Source organism: Centruroides vittatus, unplaced genomic scaffold (genome assembly GCF_030686945.1).
Source record: "Centruroides vittatus isolate TY-2023 unplaced genomic scaffold, ASM3068694v2 contig_854, whole genome shotgun sequence".
Classification (NCBI taxonomy): Eukaryota; Metazoa; Arthropoda; class Arachnida; order Scorpiones; family Buthidae; genus Centruroides; species Centruroides vittatus.
This window is the reverse complement of record NW_027122558.1, coordinates 2,564,798-2,585,456: the sequence shown is the minus strand read 5'-3', so window position 1 is coordinate 2,585,456 and position 20,659 is coordinate 2,564,798. Positions and strand designations below refer to the sequence as shown.

At 33.4% G+C, this 20,659-nt stretch overlaps 1 protein-coding gene across 1 annotated transcript in view; it reads right to left on the bottom strand.

Moving 5' to 3' along the window:
• Window positions 1-6,010, bottom strand: part of Rnb (R and B) — a 32,320-nt gene extending 26,310 nt beyond the window's left edge. The window contains exons 1-2 of the mRNA XM_067279119.1: window positions 5,517-6,010; window positions 2,114-2,144 (exon numbers count right to left, since the gene is read on the bottom strand). Coding sequence (XP_067135220.1) covers window positions 2,114-2,144; window positions 5,517-5,789 — 304 coding nt within the window. The 5' untranslated portion in view covers window positions 5,790-6,010. The remainder of the gene's footprint in view (window positions 1-2,113; window positions 2,145-5,516) is intronic.
• Window positions 6,011-20,659: the final 14,649 nt, after the last annotated feature.

Genomic DNA, 20,659 nt, shown 5'->3' with positions numbered 1-20,659 from the left:
AACACTGACTATTTTAATTCTATTATTCTGAGATAAATTATATTTGTAATTGCAAAAACCTGTGGGTATACTTATTTCATAAGTCTGTGAAATCATATTTTCCCTATTATTTTACAAGGAGTGTAATTATATACCAAGACACAAGTATGGTAAATTTCTGTGTAAATATGATCTACTTGGACCTTGTTTATTAATAGGACTTATTATACCAGAAATGTAAAAAGTAAAGACAAAGAGGTAAAAAGAATTAAGTATAGTATATGTTCTGACCTAACTAATTACAGAAATAATTGCTATTATCAAATCAGGTGTAGAAAGTTAGGATTAACAGCATTAATCAAGAAAGGAGTGGATCACAGCTGCAGTGGCTAAGATTACACCCAGCATCTGAAAACAAGTTTATCATGTTACCACTGAATATTGGGATGTGTGTGTTAAAATGCAAAATGATCAGTGAATTATATTAATTTTTTGTTGTTTTCATCTTTTGATTTGTTTGTAATACAATGTGAGTTATTAAAAGGTTGTTTTTTACCACAGAAACAGATAGCTATTTTATAAACATCTAAAGTCATCTGTAAGACACTTGATATAAATATGGAGTCACTAATCAACAGAGAACTTTGTGACAAAAATAAACTTTGAATATAAATTTTATTACATTAATAACACAAGTATTTATTTTCATCTTCTGCCAATGTCTAAATATTTGTCAAAACAGTCCTGTAATGTTTCTTGTTATGTCTAAGAATTCTAGTTACTATGGCTTCCATCTCAACTTCTGTTGGTCATTCCTGCTTGGTAAATATCTGACCAATAGGACATAACAATACTTTTCCAATCACCTTACTTGCTTGATTTTGTCTTATAGACTGCTGTGTATTCCTTAAAACAGTAGAAATTGAAAGGATACAAATTCCAATAAGCAGCAGAGTGGAAGCCACAGTGACAAAAACAGTTAAAGACAATATTAAAAAAATTGCTTCCAGAACTACTTTGACAAGTGTAGATCAATGTTCTTCAACCTTGGGTCTGCAGACCGATGCCAGTCCATAAAAAATTTTGTAGACTGGAAGGAAATTTTGTAAAAACAAGATATTAAAATTTTAAACTTGTAATTACAATAATAGGCCTACAAACAGTTTTTATTTACTTTTCGTTGTTGTAATTGTTTAAATAAAGTTACAACAGTCGCACGCATCACCCACATCTAAGCAGTTTAAGTGGAAGAAAATTTATCTTTAGCCTTCTGCTGGTCCATGAAATATCGTTCCTATTTTTGTTAATCCACAGGTGTGAAAAGATTAAAAAGTGCTGGTATAGATTATGACAAAAGTATATAGATTCACAAGAAACAAACTTTGAAGGTAGTTTGAAGTAAGAATTTCTGTTGTGTAATAAAACCCAAATTAAAAATTGTGTATTTTTGACTCTACATATTCCACATCACTTGATTTTTTTCAAATTTAACATTTGAATGGAATGGTTTAAATGTTAATTTTGGACGAGTTTAGTCAAAAGTTTATTCCAACAAGTATGAATTTTTCATATTGATATTTATATTTAAATAATAATTAATCTGACACTATTACTCTACCACTGGTAAAGTTTATATTTAATTAAAATATTTAGGTTATTAAATCTACTATTTTTACAATTCTTACTTTTCCAGTTTAATAGATAGAAATTTTAAATTTGTACTACTTATTTCTCAAAATTATAATCTACTATTGTTTTAAAGTGCATCTATTAAAAATATAAAAAATATTTTAAGCTACATAAATAATAATTTATTAGATTTTTTTCAACAGCAAGATTAGACAGCTGTTCAATGTTCTGTGCCATTTCAGGAGCTAAATACAAGAAATACAAACTAAAATTTTCATTTTATATTAACTACAAAATTTATAAATTGTATTTTGTAATTAAAACACTAAAAGAAACATAAAATTATCAGTTGTATTCAAATATTATTAATATATGTTTATTTAATAAAACTGCCATAATATTTTAATTATAACTGTGTAATACTTAACTTTCATATTATGTAAATATTTCATTTTACTCTAAAATTAAAATCAATTTGAAGCTTACATAATTATGTATTACTTACTTAATGATGTAATTCCATTGCATTTCAATACCTATAAAAATAATGTTTTGAAATATATTTAATTTTTAAAGCAATTCAGTCAAAATGAATTGTTTAAATAAAACAAGTATTATTTAATAACACTTATATTAAAAACCACAAATATTAAATTCAGTGTTTATTAATTATTATACAGTAGAGAGTCGTTAATCGGAATCAATTGGGGACTGGGGTTGTTCAGATTAGTGATTTGTTCCGATTACCGATTATGTACGAAAAAATATATTAACCTGTCCGATGTTCAAATTTTTCTCCATTGCGTGTCGCCTCGTGTTGAATTTTCGTGGATTTTAAGCCTAATGAAAATTTTTATAATAATAATCGAGGCTATCGTATCGTTAAAAATTATTTCTTCATTTTGTACAATCAAAATAAATATATTGAAGAATATAAAAACATGAAAATTATACTTTAGAAGTAAATCTAGTATCAAAAACGTTCGATTCGGCACGACACAGTCCGACTGAAAATCGTTCCGACTACCGGGGTTCCGATTAACGAGTCTCTACTGTAATTATTTTTTGTCAATTATTAAAACATATAAAATTATTAATAAAGCTGAAACCAATAGTTCCAATTATATAAGTGAATTCAAATTGATCTTGCAGAGTGCAGGGAGATACTATAGATTGCTCCCTATGGAATTTCAGGGCTTTGAGTATATAGTTGAACTTGGGGGACAGAGACAAGTTCAACGATGCCCTACTTTTGGACCACAGACAAAAAATAAGAAAGTTATCATATTTATGATTTCTTGTAGTTCAGTTTTCTTTTGTTCAAGAACTACCGTGAATAAATAACTAGTGACGTTAAACACTCAGTGGCCTGCCAGTGGCTCCCCTCTGGGAGCACGAACAGTCGAACGTCACCTAGTGAAAAACTCTAAAATGGCATAGAATGCATTGTGAAAGGCAAGCAATCGTAAATATGATAACTTTCTTATCTTTGTCTCCGGTCCAAAAGCAGGGTATTGTTGAACCCGTCTCAGTCCCAAGTTCAAATATATACTCAAAGCCCTGAAATTCCATAGGGAGCAATCTATAGTACACCCGAGTGCAGTACTGGAAACATACGCAAGATCAATTTGAAGACAATTATTAAATTCTTTATGATCAAAAGGAGACAGCTTTATAGGAATATTAATCTCCATTAAACAAGGATATCTCTTCTGATTATTCAACATAGAACCCCCTTAATAGTGGGATCCATATCTAACAACTTTCACTCTTTCACTCTAACACTTCTATAATCCCTTCTCACAATGCCTTCTTTTCAATGTATCAAACAAAAATTAGTGACTGAGAAATTTGTTTAAAAAGACTTACAGATATTTTAGTGAACAAACAAAATTTAAAATGCAGATTGATAGGTTAACAAAGCAGTTTAGGAATGTAGCAATTCTAAGTAAATTGGTTGAGAACATTAAAAGTAGAATTGAAGGAGTATAAGAAGGGGGAAGCATAAAGAAAAAATGTTGAATGTAATGGTTAAAGACGGGGGTGTGTTTAAGATGTTAAGGAAGTGTGTGTGAAAGAGTTTCATGGAAGATTTATTTTAAAAAATAATACTACTGTGTTCAATACAATAAAAAATAAAAAAGATCAGTTTGATGATATAGAATAATCAGATGTATATATAATAAAAATGGAAGGAGAAGAAATGTGAAAAGATTTTTATGTAGGTTCTACTATGAGAAATTTAGTGATTCAGATAAAAAAAAAAAACAGAAATGATGTTTGTAAAGGAGCATTAAAAACTGGTTTGGCAAAAGAAGGACATAAGAGGTTGGTGAATGTGATGCCGGATAAAGTAAGGTTAATTTGCAAAGAGAATATTTATCACATTATCAGAACAATAAAAGATATTTATTAATTCCTAAATTTCAGATATAAGATTGCAAATAAGAATGATGTGGACTCTTTGTTGAATATATGGAAAGCAGTAATTATGCCTAACAAAGTAAGAAAGGAATCAGGAAAGATAGATAAAATGTGAGCATCTGCAGCTGATGGAGGAAGAAGAGCAATTTAATTTAAAGTGAGAGTTAGGAAGGTGTATGTTGATCTAATGTGTGATGGTGTTTTTAGTAGTAATATATTGATAAGTATCTAAGATTTAAGAGTTATCAGATAAGACAGTTTACAGAATTATTTGAATATTTAAAATGTTAGAATCTGTAAATGTTCAAAAATCAGAATTTTGAGGTTAAGTTTTTCCAAAAGAATTTAGCAAGCCTATTTGCTAAAGATGAGAGGCATCTCTCAAAAATATTTTAAAAATAAAAAAACATTCCTTGAGCGAGCAAAACACACTGCAAACCTCTCGAGATGCATTTCACTTTTAAATACCAATCTCGCAACTTTCAAAAAAAATCACACCATTTGTCTATCCAAAGACATCTATTGCATTCTTGGTATTTTTTGTTAATTATATAAACAAATCTTATATCAAACGTACGATTATTTGACGCACTCGTCTACGCACAGAGTAATGCTGCTGCCAATAAACCGAACGTAATAATTTGTCATTAAATTAAAAGTACATAGTGAAAAATACAATAATATAAATACCAGCGACTTTCCTCGACGGGCTCAATTCAAGCTCCAAATGAGACATTTGAGCAGTAGAGCATACCTATAGTTGCAAAGTAGTGAACGGAACCATACTTCTACAAGCAACCGGTTAATGTTACCTTAGGTAGCCAAGATGGCAGCTCATCTCTAATTCCATCAAGGAAACAGTGGGATGCACGTTCTAACCTAACCTAACCTATTCTAATAATTTGGTTGCTAATAATTATGATCATTTATTAGAATAGGTTAGGTTAGGTTAGAACATGAGTCCCACTGTTTCCTTGCTGGAATTAGAGACGAGCTGCCATCTTGGCTACCAAAAGTAACATTAACCCTTCTTAGTCCATGCAACTACGTCAGCTTCGAGTAGCCCACTAGATGTTATATAGTTTTAGGGGGTGTGTGCAGGCAGGTGCCAAGGTGCTTTCTATTGTTCAAACCAAATTGACCAACTACGGGAGCATCGGTCAAGGCGAGCAATAGCAAGCCTCGAAGACTTGGGGCACGGAGAATAGGCAGTATACTAATACGTGTTAAAAACTGATCTTTGGAGGTGAATATCTCATGAAACATCACTCTTACTGTAAAGGTATGGTTCCTTTGACCCTTCTGCTCCTACAAGGACGGATCTACATTTCGGGGAGAAGTCGAAAAACCCCTCATTCATAGCTTGACTCTTACCATACGTACTGTACGTATATACAAATTACCGACTCCTGCGAGTAGTTTCTACTGCAATAACTTAGTAGTAGAGCATCAACACAAGCTTAGATTATAATTTGTCGGCTCACCTCTTTCCTAACTTCTGCTTCCAAACAGCAATTGGCGAGAATGCTCAGAGCGACGTCCGATAATTTGGGTTTTTCCATTAATTGAACGATCAATTTAATGCCTCCTTTCTTGCACAGGCTCTTGGCACCGTCGGCCCGTTTCAAGTACTTGGTTCTTACGTACACCAACGTGTTGTACAGCGTGGTTAACGACTGACTCCTTAATTTCTCAAACAGTAACTCCTCGTCCGTCCCCGCCACAGTCCTTCCTCCGGAACCGTTGCTACCTTCCATACTTTTTTTTTTTTTTTTTTTTTTTTTTTTTATAACTCGTTATAGGACGTACTCGCCTAATGGGCCCCTCGAAATTACAAGATTTACGTCAAAAATATAAGCGAAATGAATCGCGAGTGACTCCTATTTCGTTCATTTGGTAAAAGTAGAAAAATAAGTGTATTTTTATTATTATTATTTATTTTCGTTAAACGAAACTCGATTTCCGAAATCGACGGTCGGCCATTTTCCAAATTCCTGTAACTCTCGAAACGCCCTCTAGTCTTGAAAATATAAATTTTATTAAATTACAAATAAAACTGAAAAGAAATTAAATTCTTAAAGTTACTTATTATTATTATTTTTTTCCAACTCTTTCTGCCATGTAGGCACTAAAGCCTGGACTTCACATTACCGGAATCCGCGCGACGTAATCGTAAAACTGAAAGCCAAACTGACGAAACTTTCAGTTGGGCCGAAACAAGACTGAAAGCAGTTAAAAATTATTTAACTTTTCCGTTTTCGTTCAGCGCTTCTGTCGTACCGCAATCAATAAAAACGCAAGGATTTGTAACGCGTAGTCACGTGTAGTTTGATCGTCGTAATGGCGGAAAGTGTAGCGAAAAGGATGAGGGAAAAAATAGATTTGGAATTATTCATCGAAGAAAAATTAGAAAATACAGATGTCTGTACAACAAAAAATGTAAATAATTCAAAGATTATTAACAATTTCATTGTTAATAAATGCAGAGAAAGCATGGCAAAATCCGAAGCGTCGTCCATGTTCGACTCTACGACGATTACAAAACTGATCCATAAATGGCGCATTTTCAAGTAACGTTCATTTCGGTGCTAGTGGAGTCAAGTTAAAACGAAAACTCTGTGTGTTTCAGTTCTGTTTCTCAGTTTCTGTTTTAGGTAATGTGGAGTCCAGGCTTAAAAAGGGCCTCATTTAACGAGCCCGTTATGGGTTTGATCAGGCCCACATTGGGGTGACCGGGTACTGAGGGACGGGGCCTGACATATCCGGACGGACCACCCCCCAAAAATTCCTGGGGATTATCGACACATTCGGATTCGAACCCGGGTCAGCCAGAGCGGTAGACTGCTACCTTGACCGTCTGCTGGCAGATGTTTATTTAGACACTCATTCCTGAACAACTCTCTCTTTTTTGATTAATTAAATAATTAAAGTATTAGTTGAAATAACGTGCCTTAATCAACGTTATTTCAACTAATAGACACTGAAATTTCTAAATTACTCCATGAAACTTTCTGCATATTTACCGATGTCGGAAACTCCACGAATAAAAGAACTGGTATAGGATGATACGAGAATGAATGATTTGCCCGTGCACTAAAATACCGCTATTCGTCATTGTTCCGGAATTTATGTACAATATCGATATTCTAGATAAATTCCGAAACCGAATCGGGATCAATTGGTACTTAATATTCCGGGTACATTTCATTTCTGATACGGATTCTGTCTGGTTTGTTTTCAATCTGAGCAAAAAGAGAGAAGCGAATACGTAAGTTATGAGACATTTCACGTAACTTCTTGTGTCATTACTTCGTACATTATCCTTTTTTATTGAAACGGTACCTTCTATTAAACATTCATTTTTGTGGTATTATCTCATACGCAATTTCACATTTCAATAGGGCCTTTACATTTTTTAGCGCTTGTTTAATGTTACGAGCCTATTTTAAATTCGTTCTTAAAACGATACTGGATCAGCAACGGTACATCCGGTTTCTACAGCATTGATTTTCGTAACCATAAGAGAAAATTGATATCAATCCTGAGGTCTATTGCAGATGAGAAGTAGACATGGGACTTTTCGAGCAGTGTTAAGGATATACGAAGTGTAATCAATAAGTTCAAAGAATTTTTTAAGTACTACGTAAATGAATGCACTTATCACCATTTAGGATGTATCTCCTTGAGATATAATACACTTTTCCAGCGTTTCTGAAGCAGCCGAAAACCGTGTTCTAGAACTGTGTTTAGCAACTTCAGAAATTATTACAATGATACTCCGGTTTTCGTCGATAATCCGTCCGAAAGCAATCAGCAAAGTCGAAACCGACGAAAACCGAGGCAATTATTTCCATATGAATCAATGTAAATCCAATTAATTCGTTCTAGACACTCCAAAATACATACCAAAAACACATTTTATAGAGAATTAATATAGCGTTAAATACTAAAAGCAATAAGAAATTAACATAAAAGACTAATTAGCATAAAGATAAAAGCAATGGAATTGTTCGGCTAGACACGCGGGGTAATTTCTTGTCTTGTAAAAGCTACTTGGGCATGAGCTTCTAGCCTATATCGCCCCGTGGTAAAGTGTGACGTGATTGTCATGTAATAGTAGTTGTATGCATTTATGATAGTCGTATCGAGGGGAATAATGTCTTCCCGGAATCTGTTTAAGGGTAAATGACCCCTATTTAGGCGTTACAGACGTGGAGAAAACCAGGAAAACTTCGTGGCCAGCCCACCCTGGCGAAGCGCGAACCCATGACCGAACTCCCAGTGTTCAGGGAACGGAACCGTTGGCCAATGGTAGGCGGTCGCGGGGTAATGTTCACACAACGAGAAATAACGCCACACTGCGCCGGAAAACGCATGGGTCGCCCTGTGTTTTCGCAAAATTAGCAGCGAGGTCACTTGAACACACGGACGAAATTTGAGACAATCGATGAAAACCGAGACAAATTTTTCGCGAAAAAAATCGACGAAAACCGAAACCGACGATAACCGAAGTCAACGAAAACCGAGGTATTACTGTATTCTTAAAATGTTATTTAGAGTTTTGGTGGCATTTTCTTGTATGGCTTCCACATCGCTGAAAGTTTTTCCCTTCGTCACAGTTTCAGTTTTCAGTTTTGGGAAAAGATCAGAGGGACAAATTAGCGAATATGGATGTTGTTCGACCAATGGGACGTTGTATTTGGCTTTGTAACGTGGTGTGCCGTCGCTCGAAGAAAGCACGTTTTGTCCTGCCATTTTTGTGGTCTCTTTCAAAAGGTTTTAGATTTCTGTGGCATTTTCCCAATGTCACACAAAATTCGATCGCCACGTGTAGGTCCGAAATTTTGGAATGCGACACTTGTACCACAGATGGTCTCCTTTCTCCACGCGAGCCACCGAGATGGCACCCGGTACGTACGTACAGTACTGTGCATAAATAACCTAATGTCTAGACTATCGCTGGGATTCAACATCTACCTGCTAACAATTTGGGGTAAGCTTCTTGGTACCAGGGCCGGTTCTGGTACATGTGCAGTGCATGCACTGTATTACAATTTTAACATTTTTTGATAGGAAAGTTAGGCAACACACTGCATGATTTTTCTGTTATCTTTAATTTCTTAGCTAGCGGAAGCCCTTCAACAGATTTTCCTGTTTATGAACGTATCAAACCGGTATGCAACTGCACGGGAATTTATAACATGTTTACATTTATTGTATGTGCCATAATGTAACAAAATCATTTATAAATATTTTATTGAAATATTCATTTTCCATTAGAAATAAAATGTACTCAAATATATTTAATCTTTTAGATTTCGTAGCCCATTTTCTATGAAACATTGAATATTCTAATGAAACAATGGCTAAGCTATATTCTCGTTTTCTTCTCGTGTGAATCACACAGATTACTATTTTCTATATCATGCAGAAGAAAACGGAAATTTCAATTTCTAGATAATAATTGAAACAAATATTTGAAATCCCCCAAAATATATCAATTATAAAATATTCCATTATTTATCAAATTATAATTTTTATTTTGGTCCATCTCCTTGAAAGTTCTCAAGAACGAATTATAAAAATAGCAACGAACGGAACCTTAAAATAAATTCCAGGATATTGCCAGGCATATATTTCTCCTTCCTCTTTGCCTGGCAATCCTTATATCAGAGGGAGCAATCGCATTGAAAAGTTACTTGGATTTAAATTAGGTTTAACCAATTTAAATTATTTTAATAGAATAAGTTTTGGTGAGAGAATCCTTTTTAAAAATTCTCATTTATACATATATTTTCAAATAATTTTTAAAAACGTTCCATCTCATCATTCCAATTTGGAGAAACCTGAAGATCGAAAACGTTTGTTTTTAAAGTATAAAATATCCTGGAATTTATTTTAAGGTTCTGTTCGTTGCTATTTTTATATATTCCAGGCTTGCAGAGTTTGACGTATTATAAATCAATTTTTTTCAAAAGAAGTTTACTGGTGACGTCCAATTTCCATTTCAAATGAAATAATTGAAGAAGAGAAAAAGAACTTATTTATTACATTTACAATATTGAGAAAAGCGAAATTACTGTGGTATAATATTTGTAATTTGTTTCTTTGCAGGTGGCCAATACTCTGTACTCCACATTCTCCAGTCTGTTGAATTTGAGAAGCATCCAGCAAAAAAACGAAAGATGCAAACAAATATCACTTTTTGATGAAGTAAAAACTACAAACGATGAAAAGTATAAAAATTCTTTTCCGAAGTGTAAGGTCGCCGACAAGGGGGGATCCGTTAATCCCGTGTCAGGATGAACCTAGGGGACGTTTGCATGTGGGTGTGGCGGAGGAGGCAAATGATGACAAGTGTTTTACATAAGGAAATCCGTTTATTGGATAACATATATGCTTACATCCACAATTGACAGTCCACTTCTGTACAGTCCTTCGGAGTGGCGAGGATTTCCCTTCCGTCGAAGCCCCAGGGCGGACGAGATGAGATCGCTGGACAGATGCTCGCAGAGGTCCTGAGGCGTCCTACGTTGTTGGCGGCGACACAACACAACACAGATCACGGCTCTTTGCGGGATGCGGAGGAGACTCTCCCCGATCTTGGAGATTCCGATTTTTATAGTTTTTCGCTCGCTATTCCAATTTCCGATTGGCCCCTCATCCGGATAAACATTGGGTTTTTACCATACGGAAGTATCTGATTTCCTAGTCTCCCCCGGATAGACCGTCATGTCGGGCTAAAGGAGTTAGTGGAATCGGATAGCTGCTAGTGATTTTGCTCTAGTTTTTTTGTGTGATTTATGCGTTAATTCACGGAAAACACTGTCGGACTGTAAACAAAAAATTGTCAGAAGTATAAAGGAAGAGAATAATATCAAGTAAGATACAAAAATTTTGAAAACTTTTTAAATATAGCACAATTATGGCCTTAACCAATTTTCCGGAATGTACGAATCCTGCCAACCGAAATTGTTAACGGCAATACATCCACCATCGTATTAGAAACATAACTAATGATTTTGGTGTTACTTGGCCCATTATTTAACTTAAAAAAACCGTATTTTTTAGCCTATTTCCGGTCGGCCATGGAATTCAAATTATGGACCTCTGGCTGAACAGATTTAAATAATACTCTACCCTAGCCAAGAGGACAACATCAGTATCGTATCTTGAAAATTTTATCAAAATCCGTCTGTTTATTTTTAAATTATGAATGTTCTTAGATTAGCTTCCATTTTACACATTGACTTTACTCTACCATTGCTATGGCATCAGTCAATGTCCGTTTCTTTCTAGAAACTTTAGAATAATTAATTAGTACTACTTGGAAAACTTATATAATGAAAAAAATGGAAGAATATAGTAATTTGTCCACGGATTACAAATCACAATCTGAGGGGGAAGATGTAGGATTATTAAATATTTTATCTGTAAAGAATGATATAGAAAAGTATATAAAAGAATATGCTAGTTCAAAACGAGGAGCAAAAATACATGTACAATTTATAACAGATAGTCTAGATAAAATAGTAAATATTTACAAAGAAAATTTTGGCCCGCGACCCCCCTTCTGCACTTAAAAATTACAAAGGACCCCCGAAGAATGAGTGTGTCGAAAAACATCCCGGGGGAGGGGGTTAGGCTCGTATTTAAATATTTATATTGTTTTTATTATTTATATGTGCAATTTAAGTAAAAATTATTTTATATATTTTTTATTTCTATTATTTCTAAACATGAATCCATAGCAAATTTATAAAACATTTGAAAAAGATTGATGTGGCATCAATTTTTCAGCGACCCCCCAAATATTTTTCACGACCGCCTTGGGGGTCGCGACCCACACTTTGAGAATCACTGGTCTAGATAAAATAGTAAATATTTACAAAGAAAATAGAACAACAGATAATTGTATAAAAGAAATTAACAACAAATTAGAAAAACTAATTGATAACACTGACATAAAAACACAAAATCCAACATATGCAGATAAAGTGAAGGAATGGATACCCCCACAAAAAGAAAATAAAGCAGTTATAATAATCAATCACAAAAACGAAAATATTGACTCAGAAGAAGTTAAGAAAAAAATTAAGACAGTCATCGATCCAGTAAAACTTGGAATTGGCATAAAGAATGTAAGAAAAATTAGAAATAATGGTATCTTAGTGGAAGTAGAAAATGCAAACCAGAGCGAACGACTAATTAAAGAAATTGCTAAAAATGAGGATCTTACAGCAAAAACACCAAAAAAAAAATTATGCCAAAGATATGTATTTATCATGTACCAGACGATATAGAGAAAGAGAAATTAATAGAGAAATTGTTCATTCAAAACGAATATATTTCAATGGCCTATAATGAAGGAGGAAACTATAATAACGAAATAAACATAAAATATAGGTGGGGTAAATCCAAAAACACAAATCATTGGGTCTGTGAGGTATCCCCGAAACTACGCAAATTACTTTTGAATCAAAGAAAAATAAATATGGGTTGGGTAAGGTGCCAAATAAGAGATTACTATAACATAATTCAATGTTACAAATGCTGTCGTTATGGGCATACGGCCCAAGAATGTCAATGTAATAGAAACTACTGTACACATTGTGCGGGCGATCATCGATACAATGAATGCACAAATAAGGATAAAACCCCAAATTGCGTAAATTGCATAAAATGTAAGAATGACACACGTACCCACAAGGCAATAAGCGACGAATGCCCGGAAAAGCAGAAAATAATCAGAAAAATTAAAATGAAAATTGATTATGGAAACTAGTTCTCTAAATAATAACGAAGGTATGAATCATTTGGAAAGTAAAAGTTTAAAATGCTTACAGATTAACGTAGGGAGGGGAATAAATGCTGTATCTCAAATTGTAGGTAATAAACTACAAAATCTTGATATCTTATTGATACAAGAACCATACTGCAAAGCAAACAAACCTATGGGCTGGCCACTCAAAACACAGGTACTTTATTCGAGCAATGGGGAAACACCATGGACCATAACAATTATAAACAACAAAAATATGCAATGTATGTTATTAACCAACTATAGTGATCAATTTATGACTAGTATCGAATTAAGAAACAAAGATAAAAAATGTATAATCTGTAATATATACTTTCCAATGAAAGCAAATATCAATACCCACTTTGCAAAATTAGAACAATTGTGTACAATATACCATCAAAGCCATGAAATTATTATTGGAGGAGACAGCAATGCCCATTTGTATGTTTGGTTCGACGAAAATGTGGATGGCAGAGGTGACGAGTTGGAAGAATTCACAAATCATCAAAATTTATTTCTTCTAAATGAACCAAACATGCTTAGTCCATTCGAAAGTACAAATGGAAGTTCTAATATAGACATAACAATTATTAATAGTATTGCACTGAATGAAGTCAAAAATTGGAAAGTAAACGATGAAATCAGCCTATCTGAACATAGATACATCACGTATGAAATAGATCAAATATTTAACAATATAGGTATAAAAAAGTACAATATCAAAAAAGCCAAATGGAAAAGAATAATCGATGAAATCAAACCACACAAACAAGAATCGGAAAAAATAGAGAATAAAAAACAGGCAAACAAAAAAATTACAAATCTCATAAACATAATAAATAAAACAATAGATAAAAACATCCCAATTTATGAGGAGAGAAATAGAATTGTCAAATGGTGGAATACAGAACTGACCACCCTTAAAAGTAAAGTTAGGGCAAAGCGTAGACGTTATGCAAAATGCAAAGATCAAAATTTAAGAGGAAATCTCAAAGAAGACTATCTCACAGAGCAAAGGCAGTATAAACAACTTATAAAAGAGTCGAAGGAAAAAAGCTGGAAAGAATTCTGTCAACAAAGCGCGAATGATCCCTGGGGATTAATATATAAAATTTCAGCTAAGAAAATAAAACAAAAGTTCCAACTAACAGAATTAAAAAATGAAAATGGAAATATCATCAGTGATATGGAGGAATGTATAAAGATATTACTACAGGAATTTATTAAAACTGATGATAAATCTCAGGATACTCCTGAACAGAAAACATTACGTGAAGCAATACGTTTTCATACAAATGAAACACATACGCCACAATTTACTAAGGAGGAAATAACATGGATAATATCGACCTTTAAAAACGGGAAAGCACCAGGTAACGATTATATTACAATAGAAATGGTTAAGATACTAAATATGAAAGATCCTGATCTTCTGCTTAAAATATACAATACTTGCTTAAATTTTGCAATCTTTCTGACACCTTGGAAGGTAGCTAAAATTCTGCCACTTTACAAAGGGAAAAATAAAGATAAATTGAAAACTAAAAGCTACAGACCAATCTCATTGTTACCAGTAATGGGCAAGGTTCTTGACAAACTAATCGTATACCGCCTCACAACTTGGCTAAATTCTAGACAGTACCTAAACGAAAATCAATATGGATTCCAAGAAGGAAAATCGGCGGAAGACGCCATCGATAAAGTAATTAATGATATTGAACAAGAACGAAAACATAATAAATGGACAATAGCTCTCAGTCTAGATATAGCAGGAGCATTCGACAGTGCATGGTGGCCACTCCTACACAAAAAATTAGAAGAAATCAATTGTCCCTGTAATATATATTCATTAATATGTGATTATTTAAATAACAGAACAGCATTCATAGAATATGCTGACATAAAAATTGAAAAAACAATGACAATGGGATGCCCACAAGGATCGTGCTCAGGCCCCACTTTCTGGTCCATCCTACAAAATGACCTTTTAAATACTGAGACAATAATAGGAACGAAAATAACAGCGTTTGCAGATGATATATTGGTGGTTTGCTCAGCAAACGATTGGATGCAAATCGAGAAAAAATGTAATAACATATTGGAGAGGATAGCGAACTGGGGAAAGAGAAACAAATTACAGCTTAACCCCGATAAAACTATGGCCATCGCGTTTACGACTTACAAAGTGGATAAAAGACAGTCAACGATAAAAATGCAAAACAAAAACATAAAATGTTCTAATCAAATAATATACTTAGGTATGACAATAGACAACAAATTGCCATGGAATGCCCACCTTGAATCCGTCAAAAAGAAAGTTGGCAATCTTTTTCAAGAAATTACCAAAGTGGCAAAAAAAGAATGGAGTACAGGAGGTATTGCACTAACTCAAGTATACAAAGGCGTAGTGATACCAATAACTACATATGGCGCTCAAGTATGGGGAAATAGAGCAGAAATGATCTATATGAAAAGAAAGATAATAAGCTTCCAACGTAAATTTCTCCTACGAATAACAGGTGCATATAGAACCACGTCCAATGATGCATTATGTGTAATGGCAGGCCTCCTACCAATGGACTTAGAAATAAGTCAAAAAAGGGATATTCGAAAAATTTTAAAAGAAAAAATAACATATGGTGCAATACTAACAGAGAAAGACAAAATAGAATACCAATAAATAAAACTATATTTCCTTACTGAAGAGACAATATAAAATAAAATAATCAACCATTCCAACTTCAGCAAAAATTCTTTAATCCTAAGAACGTTTTCAAACGCATTAAGCGTCCATCTTCAGTTACATCTTTAAATTAAATATGAAATTCGAACTAATATTAAATTCGAACAAATATTACATAAATTAACGGTACGATTACAATAAATAAATAAATACATAAAAAATAAAAATAAAATAAAATAAACAGGATTATCGTAATTTACAAAATTATGTCAATATTTCATCAACAAATAAAAATAAAATAAAAATAAAACAAAAAATAAAAACGAAACCAAAAAACAACGTGCGGTTTAAACCAATCACGGATTATCGCTGTATTTCTTTACAAATGCCTTCATCCGTCATTAAAGATTTAAAACAATATCAGCTCTAGGATTTATCGTACTTCTATGTTTAGCCCAAATCATCGCACAAAGATTTCCAAGCTGTGGAAAGCCCATCAGCGTCCCTATAATTAATGCATTGCGTACTTCTCTGCGCTCTGTGGATCTCCAATTTTTCGAAAAATTTTATTGCGTGTCTCGATCTAGTAGCCCTGATGATAGAGGCTTGGTCCCAAAAGACCGTGATGCCTTGCTGCTTAGCATAACTGACCAGGACGGTACTATCAACTGATTTTTCCACCGATCGCTTGTGTTCATTAATCCTCTTTTTTAAATTTCTCAAAGTTGCCCCTATATATACTAATTTAGAATCGAACCTATGATCCCTTAATGGTATCGAATAAATTCCTGTTAGTGAGTTACGCTCATACTTCATCTTATCATTCCTTAAAAGCTTGTATATGGTCGGATTACGTCGATAAATAACCTGCAAATTCCTACTCTTGGAAATCCTTTTAACTAACGGCTTAAGAAAAGGAATGTAATCGAGGATCACTTTCTCTCTTGGTTGGTTTCTACTCCTCCCACTCGTTCGGTTATGGTCTTTCTTGATGAGAGCATCTATTTTTTCTGTTCTGTAGCCATGTTGCAAAGCCGTTGTTCGGATGTATTGTAGCTCTTTAATTGTATCTAAAACATTGGTGCAGTGTGTGTGCGCTCTCTGTATCCACGAGCGAAATACTGCCATCTTGATATGCCCCGGGTCTGCAGAGTTCCTAGGGATAACGATTGCGACGAATGTCTATCGGAAACCGATATCAGTCCCAATCGTTATCCCTAGGAACTCTGCAGACCCGGGGCATATCAAGATGGCAGTATTTCGCTCGTGGATACAGAGAGCGCACACACACTGCACCAATGTTTTAGATACAATTAAAGAGCTACAATACATCCGAACAACGGCTTTGCAACATGGCTACAGAACAGAAAAAATAGATGCTCTCATCAAGAAAGACCATAACCGAACGAGTGGGAGGAGTAGAAACCAACCAAGAGAGAAAGTGATCCTCGATTACATTCCTTTTCTTAAGCCGTTAGTTAAAAGGATTTCCAAGAGTAGGAATTTGCAGGTTATTTATCGACGTAATCCGACCATATACAAGCTTTTAAGGAATGATAAGATGAAGTATGAGCGTAACTCACTAACAGGAATTTATTCGATACCATTAAGGGATCATAGGTTCGATTCTAAATTAGTATATATAGGGGCAACTTTGAGAAATTTAAAAAAGAGGATTAATGAACACAAGCGATCGGTGGAAAAATCAGTTGATAGTACCGTCCTGGTCAGTTATGCTAAGCAGCAAGGCATCACGGTCTTTTGGGACCAAGCCTCTATCATCAGGGCTACTAGATCGAGACACGCAATAAAATTTTTCGAAAAATTGGAGATCCACAGAGCGCAGAGAAGTACGCAATGCATTAATTATAGGGACGCTGATGGGCTTTCCACAGCTTGGAAATCTTTGTGCGATGATTTGGGCTAAACATAGAAGTACGATAAATCCTAGAGCTGATATTGTTTTAAATCTTTAATGACGGATGAAGGCATTTGGAAAGAAATACAGCGATAATCCGTGATTGGTTTAAACCGCACGTTGTTTTTTGGTTTCGTTTTTATTTTTTGTTTTATTTTTATTTTATTTTTATTTGTTGATGAAATATTGACATAATTTTGTAAATTACGATAATCCTGTTTATTTTATTTTATTTTTATTTTTTATGTATTTATTTATTTATTGTAATCGTACCGTTAATTTATGTAATATTTGTTCGAATTTAATATTAGTTCGAATTTCATATTTAATTTAAAGATGTAACTGAAGATGGACGCTTAATGCGTTTGAAAACGTTCTTAGGATTAAAGAATTTTTGCTGAAGTTGGAATGGTTGATTATTTTATTTTATAGAATACCAAATCAAAAGATATCAACAATTGAAAAGATATGAGTGGAAAAAGATACAAATAAAAGAATATAGCCCATTAACTAAAAATAGAATTTATACGGATGGCTCAAGAACCCCAGAAGGAGTAGGAGCTGCATACATATATATATATATCAAATAATAGAGAACAATACAACAGGAAAATCAAACTAGATAAAAGATGCAATAATTATCAGGCAGAACTCGTAGCCATAGAACAGGCTGTAAGCTGGATTAGCAACAAGATGAAAAATATAACAATCACAATCTATACAGATAGTCATTCCGTATTAAAAGCATTGAATGACGACGATAACAAACACGAACTCATCGACAACATTAGAAAATATATCTTAGCAAATAAAAACAATATATCTTTCAGCTGGGTAAGAGCACATATGAGCGACCCTGGAAACGAACAAGTAGACAGCCTAGCAAAAGAGGCAAGCAGCTCAAACATAAAAACAGTATATAAGAAATTATCTGAAAAATATATAAAAAAAGAAATAAAGAACAAATATATAATAAGATGGCAAAAAGAGATGGACAGAATCAACAAAAGGAAGAGAACTTTTTGAGTATCTACCTGATGTTCACCAGCGAATAAAAAATAAGAACTTTATAATAAACTATAAATATACAAGATTCGTGACTGCACATGGTGACTTTGCAGAGTACCACAATAGATTCCATCATAATAACGATGGCACTTGTGAAATATGCAGAGACAGAGAAATTCCAACACATCTTTTATTTGAGTGTATTAAATATGAAAATATTAGAAATGAGCTACGAACAATAAGCAATAAAGAAGGTTATACTTGGCCAATAAAAAAGAGTAGTCTTATCAATAACGTCACTCTTTATACATACTTTATAAACTTTATAAGAATACGTTATAAAACCAGAATATAATTGTCCCCGTCACTATATACCAAACTGAATATATTTATTGTATAAATAATCTTTCTAGGCTGAAATTCACTGTAGCTACCTATATTGGTTCACTAGTTTGGTTATGCTCTATAGTCAAATTATTCCCATTAATTAGTATAATTTAATTACTGATATGGTTATTGTATACTTTTTGAGGTTGTGTCGGTTTTGTAGGTTATTCTATGGTTTAAAACACTAGGTATATTCTAGTAGTCAGTTGGTCTGAGAATTATATAACAACAACTGTTTCCATTATTACTATTTTTGTATTAATTGTTCTTTCTATTATCGAGAATCTTATATTTAATATGGAGGGCAATGTGAAGGTCTCTGCATTCCACACTGGATTGAAACATCCGCATACAGAATGTTGAAATGTATTCATAGTAATATACCATCTCAGAGTATAAGACTCTACTTCATTTCATATTTTAGCACATTGTGGCCAAATGGGCTCACAGTGATACCCATTCACAGAGAAATGGACTCTGTCTACTGGGGTTATGGCCTCTAAGGGTATTGGACTTTGCTTATCATTATTTAGTAACACATTTACAAACTTTATGGTTAAATGTGTTTATTGTGCTAAGCAATCTCAGAGTAATGAACTCTGCACACCAATCCATATCAAAACATTCACATAATTTGTAGAGAACTACTATAGTGTTATAAATTTGTGAGATGAGAGCCGTCAATGTAATCAAAAAAGGATTATGAAAGTATCATAAGCGATTGTGAAAAGTAATACACACATTACAGCGGTAGAAAGATATCACAAAGAAATAATGAAACGTGGAAATACAACAACAGTGCTATTAACAATAGTACAACTAATATAAACAACAGGTAAATAAATACTACAAGTGTTTCTAATTCTATCTACAAAACGAAAAGGAAGTGATAATGATTTAAGTGTTACGAATGAATGAGATGCTAGTATAAATTACAAAATTACCTTAGAAGTACTATAAGAGATACAATTATAATGGAAATACGACGGAGGTGCAAGAAGATTAGCTATACAAAGAACTTTGCATACCAATACTATCAAAACATTCACAAACCTTCTGGAGAACTAATAGTGGCATTAATTTGTGAAATAAGTGTCATCAATGTAAGCAAAGTATGGATTTGAAAGTATTATAAGTGAGTGAATGTGAATAGGTAATACATACATTACAGTGGTAAAATGATATTATGAGGAAATAATGAAATAGTGGAAATGCTACGACAGAGCTATTAACAGCGGTACAACTAATAGAAACAACAGGCAATAGTGCTACAAGTACTACAAATGTATCTAATTTTACCCACAAAACGAAAAGGAAGTGATAATGATATAAGTGCTATGAATGAGATGTTATCATGAAAAACAAAATAATTTTGGAAGTACTACAAGTGCTACAAATAATATGGAAATACAATGGAGGAGCAAGAGGAATGGCTGTACAGTGATTTAAGAAACTACACGTGAAAGTACTACAAGAAAGTGATACCTTTTGTGTCATAAGTGAAAGTTCTACAAATTAAAGTGTTAAATTGTGGATGTACATACTCAGTGACAGTGACAGTGACACTAGTACAGCTACAGAAACGTTTCGATACTATAGTGGTAATATGAAAATACGGTGATAATAGGAAGTGCCAATATACAAGCAAACATAGCGGTTATCTATGAAACCTTAATTAAAATATCTCAAGTACTTTTAAATAAAACCTAAAACATATGTAGACTCTTTAATACTATCATTAATATCTAAAAAACAAAAAAAAAAACTCCACATATATTTTAAATTTTTTATTTGTATTTGTATTTATTTTTATTTATAATGTTTGTAC